At 42.4% G+C, this 15,624-nt stretch overlaps 1 protein-coding gene and 1 long non-coding RNA gene across 7 annotated transcripts in view; one reads left to right on the forward strand and one right to left on the reverse strand.

The window, feature by feature from the left end:
• LOC120393424 overlaps positions 1-2,615 on the forward strand; it is a 29,506-nt gene extending 26,891 nt beyond the window's left edge. For all 4 annotated transcript variants that reach the window (XR_005592032.1, XR_005592034.1, XR_005592031.1 and 1 more), the window contains exon 3: positions 1,487-2,615. This is a non-coding gene — a long non-coding RNA (uncharacterized LOC120393424). The remainder of the gene's footprint in view (positions 1-1,486) is intronic.
• A 1,119-nt stretch (positions 2,616-3,734) lies between these two features.
• Positions 3,735-15,624, reverse strand: part of IPO9 (importin 9) — a 183,880-nt gene continuing 171,990 nt past the window's right edge. For 2 of the 3 annotated variants that reach the window (XM_039517957.1, XM_039517958.1), the window contains 3 exons: positions 13,100-13,201; positions 11,586-11,662; positions 4,655-4,858 (listed from right to left, as the gene is read on the reverse strand). In XM_039517957.1, coding sequence (XP_039373891.1) covers positions 4,748-4,858; positions 11,586-11,662; positions 13,100-13,201 — 290 coding nt within the window. In that variant the 3' untranslated portion in view covers positions 4,655-4,747. Of the gene's footprint in view, positions 4,859-11,585; positions 11,663-13,099; positions 13,202-15,624 lie in introns of all 3 variants that reach the window. The other variant, XM_039517959.1, reaches the window with a different exon arrangement.

Genomic DNA, 15,624 nt, shown 5'->3' on the forward strand with positions numbered 1-15,624 from the left:
TTTAGGTAAAAATATAAAACAAATTAACTACAGCAAGATTAAGTGATTATAAGTAATAGTGTACAGATCAGATTATCTAAAAAATAAAACAAACAATCTAAGCTTTATAAATTAGATAGGATTTGAATCAAGTAGTATCTCATCTTGTTAGCTAGTACAAGTAGGTTACAGTTTTTGCATACACAGGCTGGAATTCTTCTGTTCTGTTTGGGACCCCCTCTCCCATTTCAGTCTTTGTCCCTCAGGTGTTGTGTTGTAGGGGGAGTGAAGCCCAGTTCTTCCATGTGGAGGGAACTTCTTTGTTTCAAGCGAAGCCCCCAGCACAGTTTGTGGAAAATTATAAGCAACAAGATGGAGTCCAGTATTACATGATCTAGTCACATGCCCTTGCAAGCTTCGATGTGTCCTAGCAGCCATTACTCATACCCTGACTGAAGCATCCACAGGAAAGATCATCAGATGAGGACAGGCTTTTCCCATAGCCCATTGTTTTTGCTGATGGACCTTTACCTTAAATAGTTTATTCTCAATGTGCTGGCAAGACTGGATGTAAACTATTTTGTGGGTACAGACACTCCCCGAGTTACGTAAACCTGACATACGCAAAACCAAGCTTACAGAAAGCTAGAAATAGGAGGGTTGTTTTTTTCTTGTGTAATGGTGGGAGATATATTTCCGACTTATGCAAAAATCAAGTTACGCAAGGTGTTCCGGAACAGAATGCTTGCATAAGTCAGGGAGCGTCTGTATTACTCAGGAACAAATACATTTGAAATACAGATGCATAGTCAATATTCATAACTCCACCTACAAAAGTGATACATGCAAATAGGATAATCATATTCAGCAAACCATAACTTTTCCATTGAAACCCCACATAATTATGATGCATTTTCTACAAAATATATGTCATAATCAGGTCACTATGGTGAATATGGGATGGAGAATGTCACAAGTGCTCTGCGAGGATCTCCCCATATTGTCTATGAGAGCATCTTTTACTCTCACAGGGAGCCCTGTGGGAAGAGTCCTTGGGCTTCAGTGTTAGAGACTCTGCTCCAAGACACCTGCTTGGAGGGGCACGGCTGAGTCCAATCTACGTGGCGGGGAGGGGGGCGGGGGAAGAGTCTCTCGGCTCCAGGTCATAGTGGCACCTCATAGCTTCTTTGATGAAGAACTTTTTCAAATGGAGCTCTCGGGCCTTGAGTTCTGGGTGGAAAGGATTGGCAAATACTGCACTTTGCAGAAATATATGCCTCTCCCAGACAGTTTAGGCACTGTTCATGCTCATCCCTGATAGAGAAGGAGTGAGGGCAGGAGATGCAGTTCTTGTATCCTGGGACTCTGGGTATAGTTCCAGAACTGGGGAGGAGTCATTCTGATTGGGGGAGGTGGGGAAGAGAGGAACCATTGTATTTTATATATACTAACTATATAAGTACCAAGCTAATACATAAAATATATTTACACATAATTTACTTTACAGGTCATGCGTGGACTGAAGGAGGACACAATTCTTACTCGGGCCATGCGGCAGTAAAAAGGAACTGGACAGGCATTGACCTACACAGCCTCCTGTACCCTCCATTGGGAGTATGAGGGAAGATACCATGCACATATGGGTCAACAGGCATTGCTTTGAAGAATCTTCATACTTGGGCACATGGCGCACCTGTGTACCCATATGTGGAATACACATAAGGATCATCACTCAGAGAAGAACTGTTTGATCTGATAGCCCAAGAGCAATTGTTATGGGCAGTTACAGATGAGGTGAAGGCAGCCATTTGTGACCAAAAAAAACCTTCCACAGTTTTGGAGGCTGCAGAAATTGCTGATATGTTGAATCAAGGGCTCATGGGGGGCACAAATCCCCAGGGAAGGGAAATCTCCTTGATCCCCATGTTAAGAGGTGGTGGTGTCTGGAAATAAACCTAACCCCAACTATGATAAAAAAAATCCCTTAGGGAGCCCAGATTTTAAAACCCCTACCCTAAGAGAAGGCAGGTAGTCTGCCAGCACTGTGGGGCTCCCAGTCATGGCCCCACTCCCAGCCCCAAGGAGGGGGGGTTGGACAGAGGTAAGATGTTTCAGGAATACTCCAAGACTCCAGTGGGTACTTGAACAAAGGAAGCACTAAGTTACTGAAGGGGCACACCTTCCCAAACTTCAGAGTTTCATGCAATGTCACTGTATCCAGCAGTAGTTCTTATTGGAAGTAAAGAACAAATGGCTCATTCAATAGACATGCTAGACAGCAACAGATGCTAACCAACATAATGAAGGGCACTGAAGGGAGCTCCAGAAGAAGCTGCCCCTAAATTTATTCATAGATGGAGATAGGCCTGGGCAACACCAGATAAATCCTTCAACACAAAATAAGGGAGAGCCACAATATTAGTACCAAATTGTCTCCATGTTTCATGCTCTTGTTTAAACCTATAATTCTTAAATGTGCTTTAAGAAGAATCAAAATATGTTAGGCAAAATTAAGGTGCACACTGCGTAAGATCTGACTCCAGTGGGCCTCCTGCCGAGAGCATATCAACATTCCTGAAGTCCCCACCAACTTAGATCAGTTGGCCAGACTTCAAGTCTGTCCATTTTCCATGCCACAAAACACACTGTTACCTTCGAACGTCTGGTCCTTCACTTACCTAGAAGTGTGCATGATCCTATTTTAGAACTCTGTTTCCAATATATGGGACATCAAACAATTAACATTTGATGGCTCTTTTCTGCATTCTGCAATATGCCCTGTGGTTTAGATCTGCCCTTTGCTCTTTTCTGTTTTGTATTTTCAGCACCACTGTGTAGCAGTGTTCTACAAACATGCACTGTGCAGCACAGGTCTTCTCCAATATTCAGGAGCAAAACTTCATCAGCTATCATGCCAAAGAAGTGCTACAGCATTACGTAGCCTTCCTTTACTCATTTTGGGAGTTAAGCTGATTCGTCAGCACAGCTACCTCAGGATTTCAAGCCATTTATTTTTTGTTAAACTCTGAGAAAGCAAGCTTGGCACACAAGTCAGAGTTTGTAGAAGACATCCTACTGCATCTCACAGCACTCAACCCTTTCAACTCCATTCACATGCAATGACAGATTGTGTGGGCCCTCCTATTTCCATCATTGCTTCAGGAAGTTGGGGGCAGTCATGTTGCCTTTTTAAATGTTATTTTTGAAAAATAAAACTAAGAACCACCAACCCTCAGACCTGGGGCATCAGTTTTCCCTGGGTTACTAAAAAGGAGAGTTAATTTGTTATCTCAGCTGAGGAAGAGAGAAGAACCACATCCTAAGTTAGACCAGCAAGGCTTGAGGTCACACAAGCTTCGTGAGGAGCTGTGGGGAGAAGTACAGTCTTGTATTGGGCTTCTTTGTCTCCCTCCCCCTGCTTTAACAATTTAAAAGACCAACACTGGCACAGGTATAGTGAGCTATTTGGCAAGCTTGCTTGTAAGGAAGGTTTGCAGAGGCGGCACATTACTCCCTGAAGAGAATTACCTGATGGACCCTACAGGAAAAGGGGTTTTAGTGGTTCTCATTCTGCCTAAAAGGAAATGGAAGCTGCAGAGTCAGTTACAGGGTTCCCCTCCTGCTCAGAAGACTACTATGAGATGAGGCCAATAGTCTCTAGGGTACAGTTAAAAGGAGAACTTTTAAAGGGTAAATACATATAAAATGTAATGATTTCCTTCTAGAAATCTGTTTTAAAAGAAAATACCAGTGTATATATTTTAGTAGTTTTATTTTCATTTTCCCCAACAGGGAACAAAAGGCAAAGAGGTGTTGTGAGATACATCACTCTGTACTTATGGATAAATCAGTTTGTAATGTTATTTTACCACCCTATAAAAATACACATACTAATTTGTGGACTCTAGCTTACCGACTTCATACAAGCCTCAGGAGTGTGAAGGAAGCAAAGTATTTAATATAATTGTTTTTATGGAGTAAAGAGAACGTTAAATATACACTTTTTTTTTGGTAAAAAAGTATGGTTGTTTGTGTTCAGTAAAACCAGTCTTCAGTAGCCACATTCCACAAGAATTGAGATTTAAGTGGTAGCTTCCTTTCAGCATGTGCATGTAAAAGCTTTAGCAAAGAACTGATGCAATGTTAGAGACTAGATGGAAGCCCCCACCCACAGTACAAAACAAGATGTTCATTTAGTTTTATTATTTCAGCTTCCCATCCAAACTCTTGTAAACAGATTCCATACCATTTAGGCATCTCTTTGATAAAAGTGTCTATAGTTCTATAAAAAAGTCACATGGCAAGATGAAGATATTTACCCTGTATGTGTTATGCAAGTGCGAAGAGGGACAAAACTTCCAAAGTCTCAAAACACATCCAAGCAACCTACAAAAGACCTGATTCCTTTCTCGTTCTGTCCAACTGTGTTTGTGAAACTCAGTGACGTGCCTCTTCAGAGGCAAATATAAAGTTTATTTTAAAAAATATTTAAGGACACATTATTTTAAGGACCTCCTGGAAAGTTTTTTTGTGAAAAACGAAAGTGTTCCCTTGGTGAGAGCAGAGTGCAAAGCTCAGTCTTCAGAGCTTTCTCAATAATCCTTCCCTTAACAGAGTCATGATAAGACAAGGCTCAATACTTCGTGATGAGGAAGATCACATCTGTAACAACAGGTGAACACTGGAAAAAGTTTCATGTTTAATCACAAAACATGGAATAAGCCAGAAAAACATTGTCCCGATATGATCAATATGGTCTCTGCACGGTTCATATGCCAATGGCCTCAAGCACTCTTCTCTCGTTCTCATTGAGATGGTCTGAGAACATTGCATAGCAAGGCTGCTGTGCAAACTGACACAGGAAATCAGTGAGATAGGCCTAGGAGGAAGACGACAAGGAACCAAGTTAACATCTTTCAATAAATACATCTATCATTGCTTAACTTGGGGAGTTAAAGATTGCATAACATGAGAAAAGACAAAGTGAACGAGCACTAATGCAAAGTGGAGGGGAAGGGGCACTGTGCTCAGCAGACAAGACAGGCCATGCTGCATTAGGCTTCAAAGTACATGTCAAACAAGCAGGCCAAGTGCAGCCTCCAGGCCAAATGTGATTCCAGAGCACTAGCCAAGGTGTAGCCCAGAGACCACAGAGCCAGTCAGATTATTCACTCAAGACTGAGCATTGTGTAGTCTCTGTGGGTAGCTCTGCAGTGGAGATAAGTGCTGCTACAATCTGTTCCCTAGATTCAAAGATAGGTCTTTTCTATCAGATTACCCACTCTATCTCCCAGCCAACCCATGACTATTCTCTTTAGCATAAAGTATTTTGTCACATCTAGTTCTAAAAGTCACAAATGACAAAGCTTCCATCTTTTCCCAACAGACTATTCCACAACTTAATACACCTCAGTCCAGAAGTTTTCCTCTTAAATACTTGCCTAGTTTAATGAAAATTTCAAGTTGTTCTTCATCCCCCACTAGCATCCCAGAAGTGAGGAGAAAGCAGGCTGATGCAGAGGGCTAAGGAATAGGGAGATGGAACATGGTGAAAGGGAGTTACAAGAGGAGACTGAGAATGTAGAAAAAAGCAGAGGGGAAGAGGACAATAGCTGGAAGGGGCAATGCGGTGGATACAGGACCTGCTGGGGGAGGCAGCAGAAGAGGAGGGGGACAGGATAAGGGTAGATAGGAGCACAGAGACCGTGTTGGAGGGGGTGCATGGGCAGAAAAGTACACTCCTCTGTAGAACCTGGAGGAACCTGGGACTCCTCAACCTATACTTTTCTTTGCTCATGGCAAATAGCTGTGAAACCCACTGGCCAAGTGTGTGTCATCCTCCTGTCATGGCAGGTCCACACAGAGGATGGCAGCACACTACTGCTATCAGTTACTCCATTAGCCAGAGTTTCTATGGTATGGATCTAAAGGTCAAAACCCTGCTAATGATCCAAGTCGGGATCAATACAATTCCACATGATGGAATTTGTTTTATCTTTTTCAATTCAGAAATTGCCTCCAAAAATCATTAAAAGGACGTTAAGGTTGAAAAGTCACGTACTCAAAAGTCAGGAAATGCCAGAATTAAGGATTCCCATGCAATCTCAACTCAGTCCCCTTGTGCTTTTGCAGCAATCTCAATGTTAAATTCTCTGACTTTTTTTTTTTTTTTTTTAAAGTTGAAGTGCCCGTGTTGAGAGCTGCACATACTAGAACAGGAGTGGGCAAACTACGGCCCCCTCCCACATTCTGCCATGCCACTGCCATGATCCCCCTCATACAGCCCACACCCCTTCTGCATCCTAACCCCTTGCCCTGAGCCCCTTCCTGAACACCGCACACCCCGCACTCCCTCCCGCACCCCAATCCCCTGCCTCAGCCATACATTCATGGCCCTGCATGCAACTTCCTCACCTAGATGTGGCCCTCGGGCCAAAAAATTTGCCCACCTCCTGTACTAGAACTTTTTTCTTTTAAACTAGGAAATTACACAGAAATGAACCATAAAAAAAAAGAATGTTAAGAGAAAGTCAAGCACTAAATATTCAGGAAATGCCTGAAACTTAGTTGCCTGTATAGCTTTAATTTTGACCCCTTTAATGTATACATTTTGACAAGTTGTTAACACAGTTGTGTAATTTTTTTTTCACGGGAACTCAGCATCATTCAGTGCTGAGGGTGCCCAGAGAATGATGCAGTTGTTCAATATCCTTTCATTCTCTTGGTTCAACATAAAGCCCCACGCCTTATTTATGCCAGAACATCCAAACACTGCACTAATTAAGGAAACCTAGCCTTTTCTGGTAATAAAGATGAAATATCACAGACTCGAATCTCTCCTGTCTTCCACAAGTAGGGCCCTACCAAATTCATGGTCCATTTTGGTAAATTTCAGTCATAGGATTTAAAAAATCATAAATTTCATGATTTTAGCTATTTAAATCTGAGATTTCGTGGTGTTATAATTGTAGGGGTCCTGACCCAAAAAAGAGCGTGTGTGTGTGTGTCACAAAGTTATTGTAGGGGGGATTGCGGTACTGCTACCCTTACTTCTGTGTTGTTATTGTGGCAGCACTGCCTTCAGAGCTGGGCACAGAAAAAGGTGGCTACTGGCTGGGATCCCAGCTCTGAAGGCAAAGCCGCCGCCAGCAGCAGCGCAGAAGTAACTTGGAATGGTATGGTATTGCCACCCTTACTTCTGCGCTGCTGCCTGCAAAGCTGGGCCCTCAGTCAGCAGCCACCACTCTCTGGATGCCCAGCTCTGAAGGCAGCAGCGCAGAAGTAAAGGTGGCATGGTATATGGTATTGTCACCCTTATTTCTGCACTGCTGCTGGCGGGGTGCTGCCTTTAGAGCTGGCCGCCCAGCTCTGAAGGCAGCACAGAAGTAAGGGTGGCAATACCGCAACTCCCCCTAAAATAACCTTGCAACCTCCCTGCAACTCCCTTTTGGGTCAGGATCCCCAGTTTGAGAAACGCTGGTCTCCCCTGTGAAATCTGTATAGTATAGGGTAAAAGCACTCAAAAGACCAGATTTCATGGGGGAGACCAGATTTCATGGTCCATGATGCATTTTTCATGGCTATGAATTTGGTAGGGCCCTATCCATGAGTTTTTGAAGATAACTGCTGATGGATCAGATATCTCCTCAATCAGCTCCTTGAGTATTCTAGGATGAATTTCATCATGTCCTGCTGACTCTAACATAAGAACGGCCACGCTGGGTCAGACCAAAGGTCCATTTAGCCCAGTATTTGGTCTTCTGACAGTGGCCAATACTAGGTGCTTCAGAGGGAATGAACAGAACAGGTAATCATCAAGTGATCTATTCCCTATCACTCATTCCCAGTTTCTGGCAAACAGAGGCTAGGGACAACATCCCTGCCCATCCTGGCTAATAGCCATTGATGGACCTATCCTCCATGAATTTATCTACTTCTTTTTTGAACCCTGTTATAGTCTTGGCCTTCACAACATCCTCCGGCAAAGAGTTTCACAGGTTGATTGTGCGTTGTGTAAAGAAATACTTCCTTTTGTTTGTTTTAAATCTCCTGCCTACTAATTTCATTTGGTGACCCCTACTTCTTGTGTTCTGAGGAGTAAATAACACATCCTTATTTACTTTCTTCACACCATTCATGTTTATAGACCTCTATCATATCCCCCTTAGTGGTCTCTTTTCCAAGCTGAAAAATCAGTTTTATTAATCTCTCCTCATATGGAAACCATTCCATACCCCCAAGCATTTTTGTTGCACTTTTCAATACTTTTTACAATTCCAATATATCTTCTTTGAGATGGGGCAACCACATTTGCAGACAGTATTCAAGATGTGAGTGTACCATGGATTTATATATAGGCAATATGATATTTTCTGTCTTGACTTGGAGACATATAACTAAGTAATTTTTAACTTGTTCTTTTCCTATTTTAGCCTCGAATCCTATCTAATTTTCACTGGTGTTTGATTGGATCACTTCTAATCTTCTTGGTGAAAACCAAAAAGGGCATGAAGCATTTCTGCCATTTCTACATTTTTTGTTATTGTCTTCCCCTCCCCCTCCTCCCTCATTGAGCCTACCCTCTCCGTGGTCTTCCTCTTGCTTCTCATGTATTTGTGGAATGTTTTCTGTTACCCTTTCTTTCTCTAGCTAGTTTAACCTCATTTTGTGCCATGGCCTAATTCTGTCCCTATATATTTGTGTTTTTTTATATTCATCCTAAGTAATTTGACATAGTTTTAACTTTTTGTAGAACTCTAAGTTTCAGATAATTGAAAATCTCCTGGTTAAGCCAGGGTGGTCTCTTGCCATACTTCCCATCTTTCCTATGCAGTGGGATAGTTTGCTTTCGTACCCTTAATCTCTTTGAAAGAGTTGTCAACTCTCTCCCATTGTTTTCCCCCTTAGGCTTGCTTCCCATGGGATCTTACCTACCAGCTCCCTGAGTTTGCAAAAGTATGTATTCTTGAAATCCATTTTCTTTATTCTGCTGTTTTCCCTCCTTCCATTCCTGAACTCTATCATTTCATGATCATTTTCACCCAAGCTGCCTTCCACTTTCAAATTCTGAACCAGTTCCTCCCTATTTGTCAAAATCAAATTGAGATCAGCCTCTCCCCTAGTTGCATTCTCCAGCTTCTGAAATAAAATACTGTCTCCAGTGCATTCCAAGAACTTGTTGGATAATCTGTGCCCTGATGTATTATTTTCCCAAGAGATGTCTAGGTAGTTGAAGTCCCTCATCAATACCAAGTCTTGTACTATGGATGATTTTGTTAGTTATTTTTTAAAAAAGTTGCATGCACCTCTTCTTCTATGCTAGGTGATCTATAGTAGACCTTATCCTTACCCATAGACTTCCAACAAGTCTGTCTGCTATTTCCATCTCAACCTCAAATGTACTTTAAAAATTCTCTGGGTGACTGGGAGGGTGAGTCTATGGGTGCCTTTACTGGGCATAAAGTCTTACACCTCTGTTCCTGGTAAACTGGTTGAAATGATAATTAAAAATAGAATTAAACATTTGGAATATCATGCTATGATAGGGTCTAATCAGCACAGTTTCTGCAAAGGAAGATTGTGCCTCACTAATTTATTAGAATTCTCTAAACATGTCAATAGATTAATGGATAAAAGAGAACTAGTTGACAGGAGGAACAGAGATTTGATAATAGAGGAAGACTCTCCAATCTAGAAGACAAAGGTTTAACTAAATTCAATGGCTGGAAGTTGAAGCTGGACAAATTCAGACTAGAAATAAGGCACAAATCTTTAACAGTGAGGGTAATTATCCACTGAAACAACTTACCCAGGGTTGTGGTCAGAGCTTAATTTGTGCCAGGACTCAGCCATGGCACCTCTTCTGGTGGCGTGCAAGGCATGACCTCACACGTACAATGCTTGCGAGGTCATGCTGTGCGGAAGACACCATCTTTATTGCTTGAGACCAGGGATCTTTTTATTTTTTTTAAAAAACAAATTAAACACTGGTTGTAGTGAATTCTCCATTACTAAAAACTTTTTCAAAAAGCCATACTGTAGTTCAAACAGGAATTAATTCAGGGAAGTCCTGTGGCCTGTGTTATACAAGCCAGACTAGATGATCACAAAGGTCCCTTTGTACTTTAGAATCTATGAATCAGTTTATTTAAACTTTTGACAGGTCTTTGATAAGGTCCATCCTAACAGGCTATTAAAGAATCTAAGCAGTCAGGGCAAGAGTCAATTGTCATGAATCAAATACAAAGGTTAACAGCCGAGTGCCTCAAAGTTCCACAGTAGGCCCAATGTTTAATATATCAAACTAGGAAAGGGGGCAGACACAGTGAGCTGGCAGAATTTTCAGATGACAGTTACTTAGGATAATTAAGTCAGAGAAAGCTGAGGAGCTACAGAGGGACCTAACCAAGCTTCAGAGACACAAACTATGCCAGAATTAATGTTGCACATGCAGCCTTGATTCTAGCATTTGTTTTTTAACTTGAGCACTTGACTTTGCAAACTTAGCAACACTTTTAACATAGGTTTTAAATCCACACTACTGTTTTTTTTTGTTTTTTTTTTAGGATTCTGTTATCCTCCAGACTTTTTGCAAGTTAGTTGCTGACCATTGGAATCTTGGCAAATTGCCAGTACTTAATGTAATACCATACACACCAGCTTTACATTTCATCTATTTGTTCCTCTTCCAAAAATCTTAACCAATTATTGAAAACTCTCAGAATCCACTATCACAGACACTTGGTCCTATATGCTACAAGGTTTATTCACTCGAATCCAATTTCTATCTTTCACATAAAAAAAATACATTTCTAAGTCATAAGTCATTCATGCAGCAGAGATAAGTCATAGAAAGCACCTCTTCTTCCTAGCTTGTTGCTTTGACCAGGTCACCCCTCTGAATCCCTCCACTGACTCCCCCTTCTCTACTGCATCAAATGTAAACTGCTGGTCTTCACTTTCACGGATTTTATCTCCACCCTCCTTATTTCTCAATTGCAATCAAGCTGATTGCTTGCTTCCAGCTGGTTCAGGATGCCAGCCTCCATGGCCCACTGGTTAAATTTGCAAACAAGTGCCTTGGTGTTTTATTCCAGGCTGCCTTCTTACCTGGGAGGCACTCCTCAAAAACATCTGCAAAGCTACCTCAGCCTCCTTCAAATCCCTCCTAAAAACACTCCTTTGCCCTGATGACAAAAAAATTTATGTTATGCTGTTGATGTGCTGAGACCACTGCCCACCGGGCTGACCATTATTTCCTTGTGCTCCCGTCTGTCTGTATCCATCTGTTGTCTCTGGTCTTATACTGGAAAGTCTTTGGGGCAGAGGCTGTCTTTTTGTTCTGTTTGCACAGACTCTAGAACAAAGGGGTTCTGGGTCCCTGCCTAGATGCTATAGTAATACGAATAACAGTAATAATATGCATCCTCTGGCACTTCCAGAGCAATTCCCGTGAACTGAATAAAAATACAGAATGTACTCTCCTTTTAGTGCTCAGGGGGCTCCGTATTTTGTTACAGATACTATATAAGAAAGTAAAATATAATGAATAACTAGAATAAATAGGCAATAGGAATCAGATTGCAAAACTCATTCAAATACATCACCTGTAGATCTATTTGATAAAGGGGGTCCTTTAATGCATCTGGATCATCCTCTTCATCATCATCATAGTAATCCTCATCTGGCAACACAAAAGCACAGGTGTTTATAGTGAAGGACAAGCTGGCTACTATTTCAGGATGCATCTCACTAGGCCCCTAACTCCAGGAGATCCGCAGATTTTAACAGGGAAGTGTCATTTTGGATAAAAATTCCATTTAAAAGAAACTAGCAACTTTTATTTTAAATGGGCTGAGGGCAGTGAAGAATGGCAGGATAAGGAGGGCCAGGTGCCTTTAGTCACTCACAGCTGAGACAAGAGTCCAAGTAGCACAACACAGGTGTCTGTCATTCCTTATATGTACAAACATGTGCACACATTAGTGATCTTCTACTGTGGCATGAAATTAATTGCTCCATACTGAGATATCCTTGGCTTACCACCTCAGTACCAGACACAAATACATCCTTTATTAGCTACATTTCATACATTACAGTCAGACAGGAAACACTTCCATTGAATATTGAGAAAAGGCCCTCTTTCACTGAGACATGGTAAGGTTGAAGAAAGTCTTCCTTGGGCTACAAAAGAATCTGGATAAGTTTCCCTCTCATTAAAGCTACCTACATGAATTTGTCTTGCCATGTTATCTGCGGCAGAGCCAATGCATCATGATAGATTTCAGTCTCCTATGCTTCTGCCAGTGCAGTGAAACAATTCATTTAAGTTGCCTTAGCGGTACCAAGTAAGATTCTCTCTTCAAATTATACATCTACCTTTTCTCCTTAACCCTCCAGATCATATACCCACAGCTTCCTTTCCCTTTATATACCTATCACTTCAGGATCACACACAACTTCTTCCTACAAGAACACAGGACTTAGTTGGGAAATTTGGGTTCTATTCAGTTCTGAGACTCTCATTTTGTGACTTTACCTCTGAGCCTCAGTTTTCCCATTTGTAAATCATATTTATACCAGCCTCATGACAGTGTTGTGAAGCCAAATTAGTACTTGAGACTCACTGAGGCCTGGTCTACACTAGAAAATTAGGTCAGCAAAACTACATTGCTCAGGGATGTGAAAAATCCACACCCGAGTGGTGCAGTTAAGCTGACCAAAGTCCCCGGGTAGACAGCACTATGTTGATGGAAGAATGCTTTTGTTGACCTCGTCACAGCCTCTTGGGGTGGTAGATTACCTATGTTGACGGGAGAATCCCTTCTCTCAGCATAGGTAGTGTCTATGCTAAAGCAGTGCAGTGGCGCAACTATGCTGCTGTAGCATTTTAAGTGTAGACAAACCCTGAGCCTCAAAAAGTGCTCTGTTCGATATCTTCTAGCCTATGAACATACAGTCTCTGTTCCAGGATGTATTTTTTGCTCTTCCCTTTCTCCTGTGTCTTCCATTCCAGGTTATTTCCCTGCCCTCCATACTATATACTGAGCAGCTATCAAGAGAAATGTAACTTTCAGAGCTTCATGTTCTTTTGAACAGTGAATGTAACTGTTCTGCTTACCATATTTGTTTGTGGCAAGAATATCTGATAAAAGTTGTCCAGCTAAACCTTCATCTTCATCCTCTTCATCTTCCCGATCTTCCCACATATCATTGGAGTCATCTGTGGATGGAAAAAAGCATCTTAAAGCCACATAGAAAACACCAGCTCGAGACAGATAAACATTACCCACAGAATATGCAGTCCCTCATAAAACAGTACAGGAGCAGAAATGAATTATGCCCATGCGTACCGATCAGGGAAGCCAGTGTATTGGCATGCTTATATCTTTAAAGTCAATGGATAGAATCCAGACATAAATAGGGCCCTTCCAAATTCTTGGCTGCAAAAAACGTGTCACGGACTGTGAAATCTGGTCTCCACCCATCAAATCTGGTCTTTTGTGTGCTTTTACCTTATACTTCCTGGATTTCACAGGGGAGATAAGTGTTTCTCAAATTGGGGGTCTGACCCAAAAGGGAATTGCGTGTGTGTGTGTGTCGCAAGGTTATTGGAGGGGTGTGTTTGTTTGCGGTATTGCCACCCTTACTTCTGCGCTGCCTTCTGAGCTGGGCGGCTGGAGAATGCTGACTGCTGACTGAGGGCCCAGCTCTGCAGGCAACAGCAGAGAAGTAGAGGTGGCAATACCATACCATGCCATTCTTCTGTGCTGCTGTTGGCGGTGGCTCTGCCTTCAGAGTTGGGATCCTGGCCAGCAGCTACTTCTCTCCAGCTGCACAGCTAGCTCTAAAGGCAGCACTGCTGCCAGCAGCCGCTCAGAAGTAAGGGTAGCAGTACTGCAACCCCCCCCTACAACCTTGTGACCTCCTGCCTGTGATGCTCTGTGCCTCGGGGGGAACACTCTGCACCCCATGTTCATCCTTATAAAATGATTGTGTGGTATCTAATGCAAAATTTGTCATGTCGGGTGTCTTCAGAAGGCTCATTATGCACAGAGCATTGTTGTTACAGTAATGTTATAGGCTGTAATTTCATGTATATAGTTATGAGGCTGAAAATGAGTCCTCATGGCTTAAAACAAGCCCAGGCAAAACTCTCCAGGAGCAGAGGGGCAGTTCACACCTCACCAGGGCACGTGTGGGACAAACCCAGCCGCACAGGAACAAAGGACACTGGCCTAGGCAGCAACAAAGGATCTATTGGACTCTCAAGTGAGTCACCCCCCTTCCCTTGGACAGTTTGGGACTACAATGAGGTAATGCTCACCTGACTCTGAAGGGGGAGGGGGGCAAAGCCAAGAGGGAAGAAAGAATATGATAAAAGGGAGAGACCTTTGCTATGCTCTTCCTCTCTCTTCCACCTCCATCTACAGACATCACCACCAAGCGACTGAAACGCTGATCAAAGGGGAAAGCCTGGCTGAAGGGCGAACAGCCAGCCTGTGGCGAGAAGCATCTAAGTTTGTAAGGGTACTGAACGTGTTAAGATCAGCTTAGAATGCGTTTTGCTTTTATTTCATTTGACCAAATCCGACTTATTATGCTTTGACTTATCACTTAAAATCTATCCTTTGTAGTTAATAAATTTGTTTATTCTACCTGAAGCAGTGCATTTGGTTTGAAGCGTGTCAGAGACTCCCCTTGGGATAAGAAGCCTGGTACATATCAATTTCTTTGTTAAATTGACAAACTTTCATCAGCTTGCAGTGTCCAGCGGGCATAACTGGACACTGCAAGACGGAGGTTCCTAGGGTTGTGTCTGGGACCGGAGATATTGGCTAGCATCATTTGGTTGCACAATCCAAGCAGCCAAAAGTGCTCAGTCACGTTGCTGGGAGCAGCTTACATGCCAGAGGCTGTGTGTGAACAGCCCGGCAGTGGGGATTCTCACAGCAGAGCAGGGTAAGGCTGGCTCCCAGAGTCAAGGATTGGAGACCTAGTAGATCATCGGTCCAGATAATATCAGGGGAACGTCAGGACTCCCCCCCCACCTCAAACTCCTTTTTGGGTCAAGACCCCTGGAATTATCACACTGAAATTTCAGGTTTAAATAGCTCAGATGATTTTTAAATCCTATGACCGTAAAATTGACCAAAATAGGCTATGAAATTAGTAGGGCCCTAATTATAAATATAAACGCCTGCATGAAAGTCAGACCATAGAGAACATAAGAATGGCCATACTGGGTCAGACCAAAGGTCCATTGAGCCCAGTATCCTGTCTACTGACCGTGACCAATGCCAGGTGTCCCAGAGGGAGTGAATCTAACAGGTAATGATCAAGTGATCTCTCTCCTACCATCCATCTCCACCCTCTGACAAACAGAGCTTAGGGACACCATTCCTTACCCATCCTGGCTAATAGCCATTAATGGCCTTAACCACCATGAATTTATCAAGTTCTCTTTTAAATCCTGTTATAGTCCTAGCCTTCACAAACTTTTCAGGCAAGGAGTTCCACAGGTTGACTGTGCACTGTGTGAAGAAAAGCTTCCTTTTGTTTGTTTTAAACCTGCTGCCCATTAATTTCATTTGGTGGCACCTAGTTCTTATATTATGGGAACAAGTAAATAACTTCCTTATTCAC

Source organism: Mauremys reevesii, unplaced genomic scaffold, assembly GCF_016161935.1.
Source record: "Mauremys reevesii isolate NIE-2019 unplaced genomic scaffold, ASM1616193v1 Contig2, whole genome shotgun sequence".
NCBI classification, from domain to species: Eukaryota; Metazoa; Chordata; order Testudines; family Geoemydidae; genus Mauremys; species Mauremys reevesii.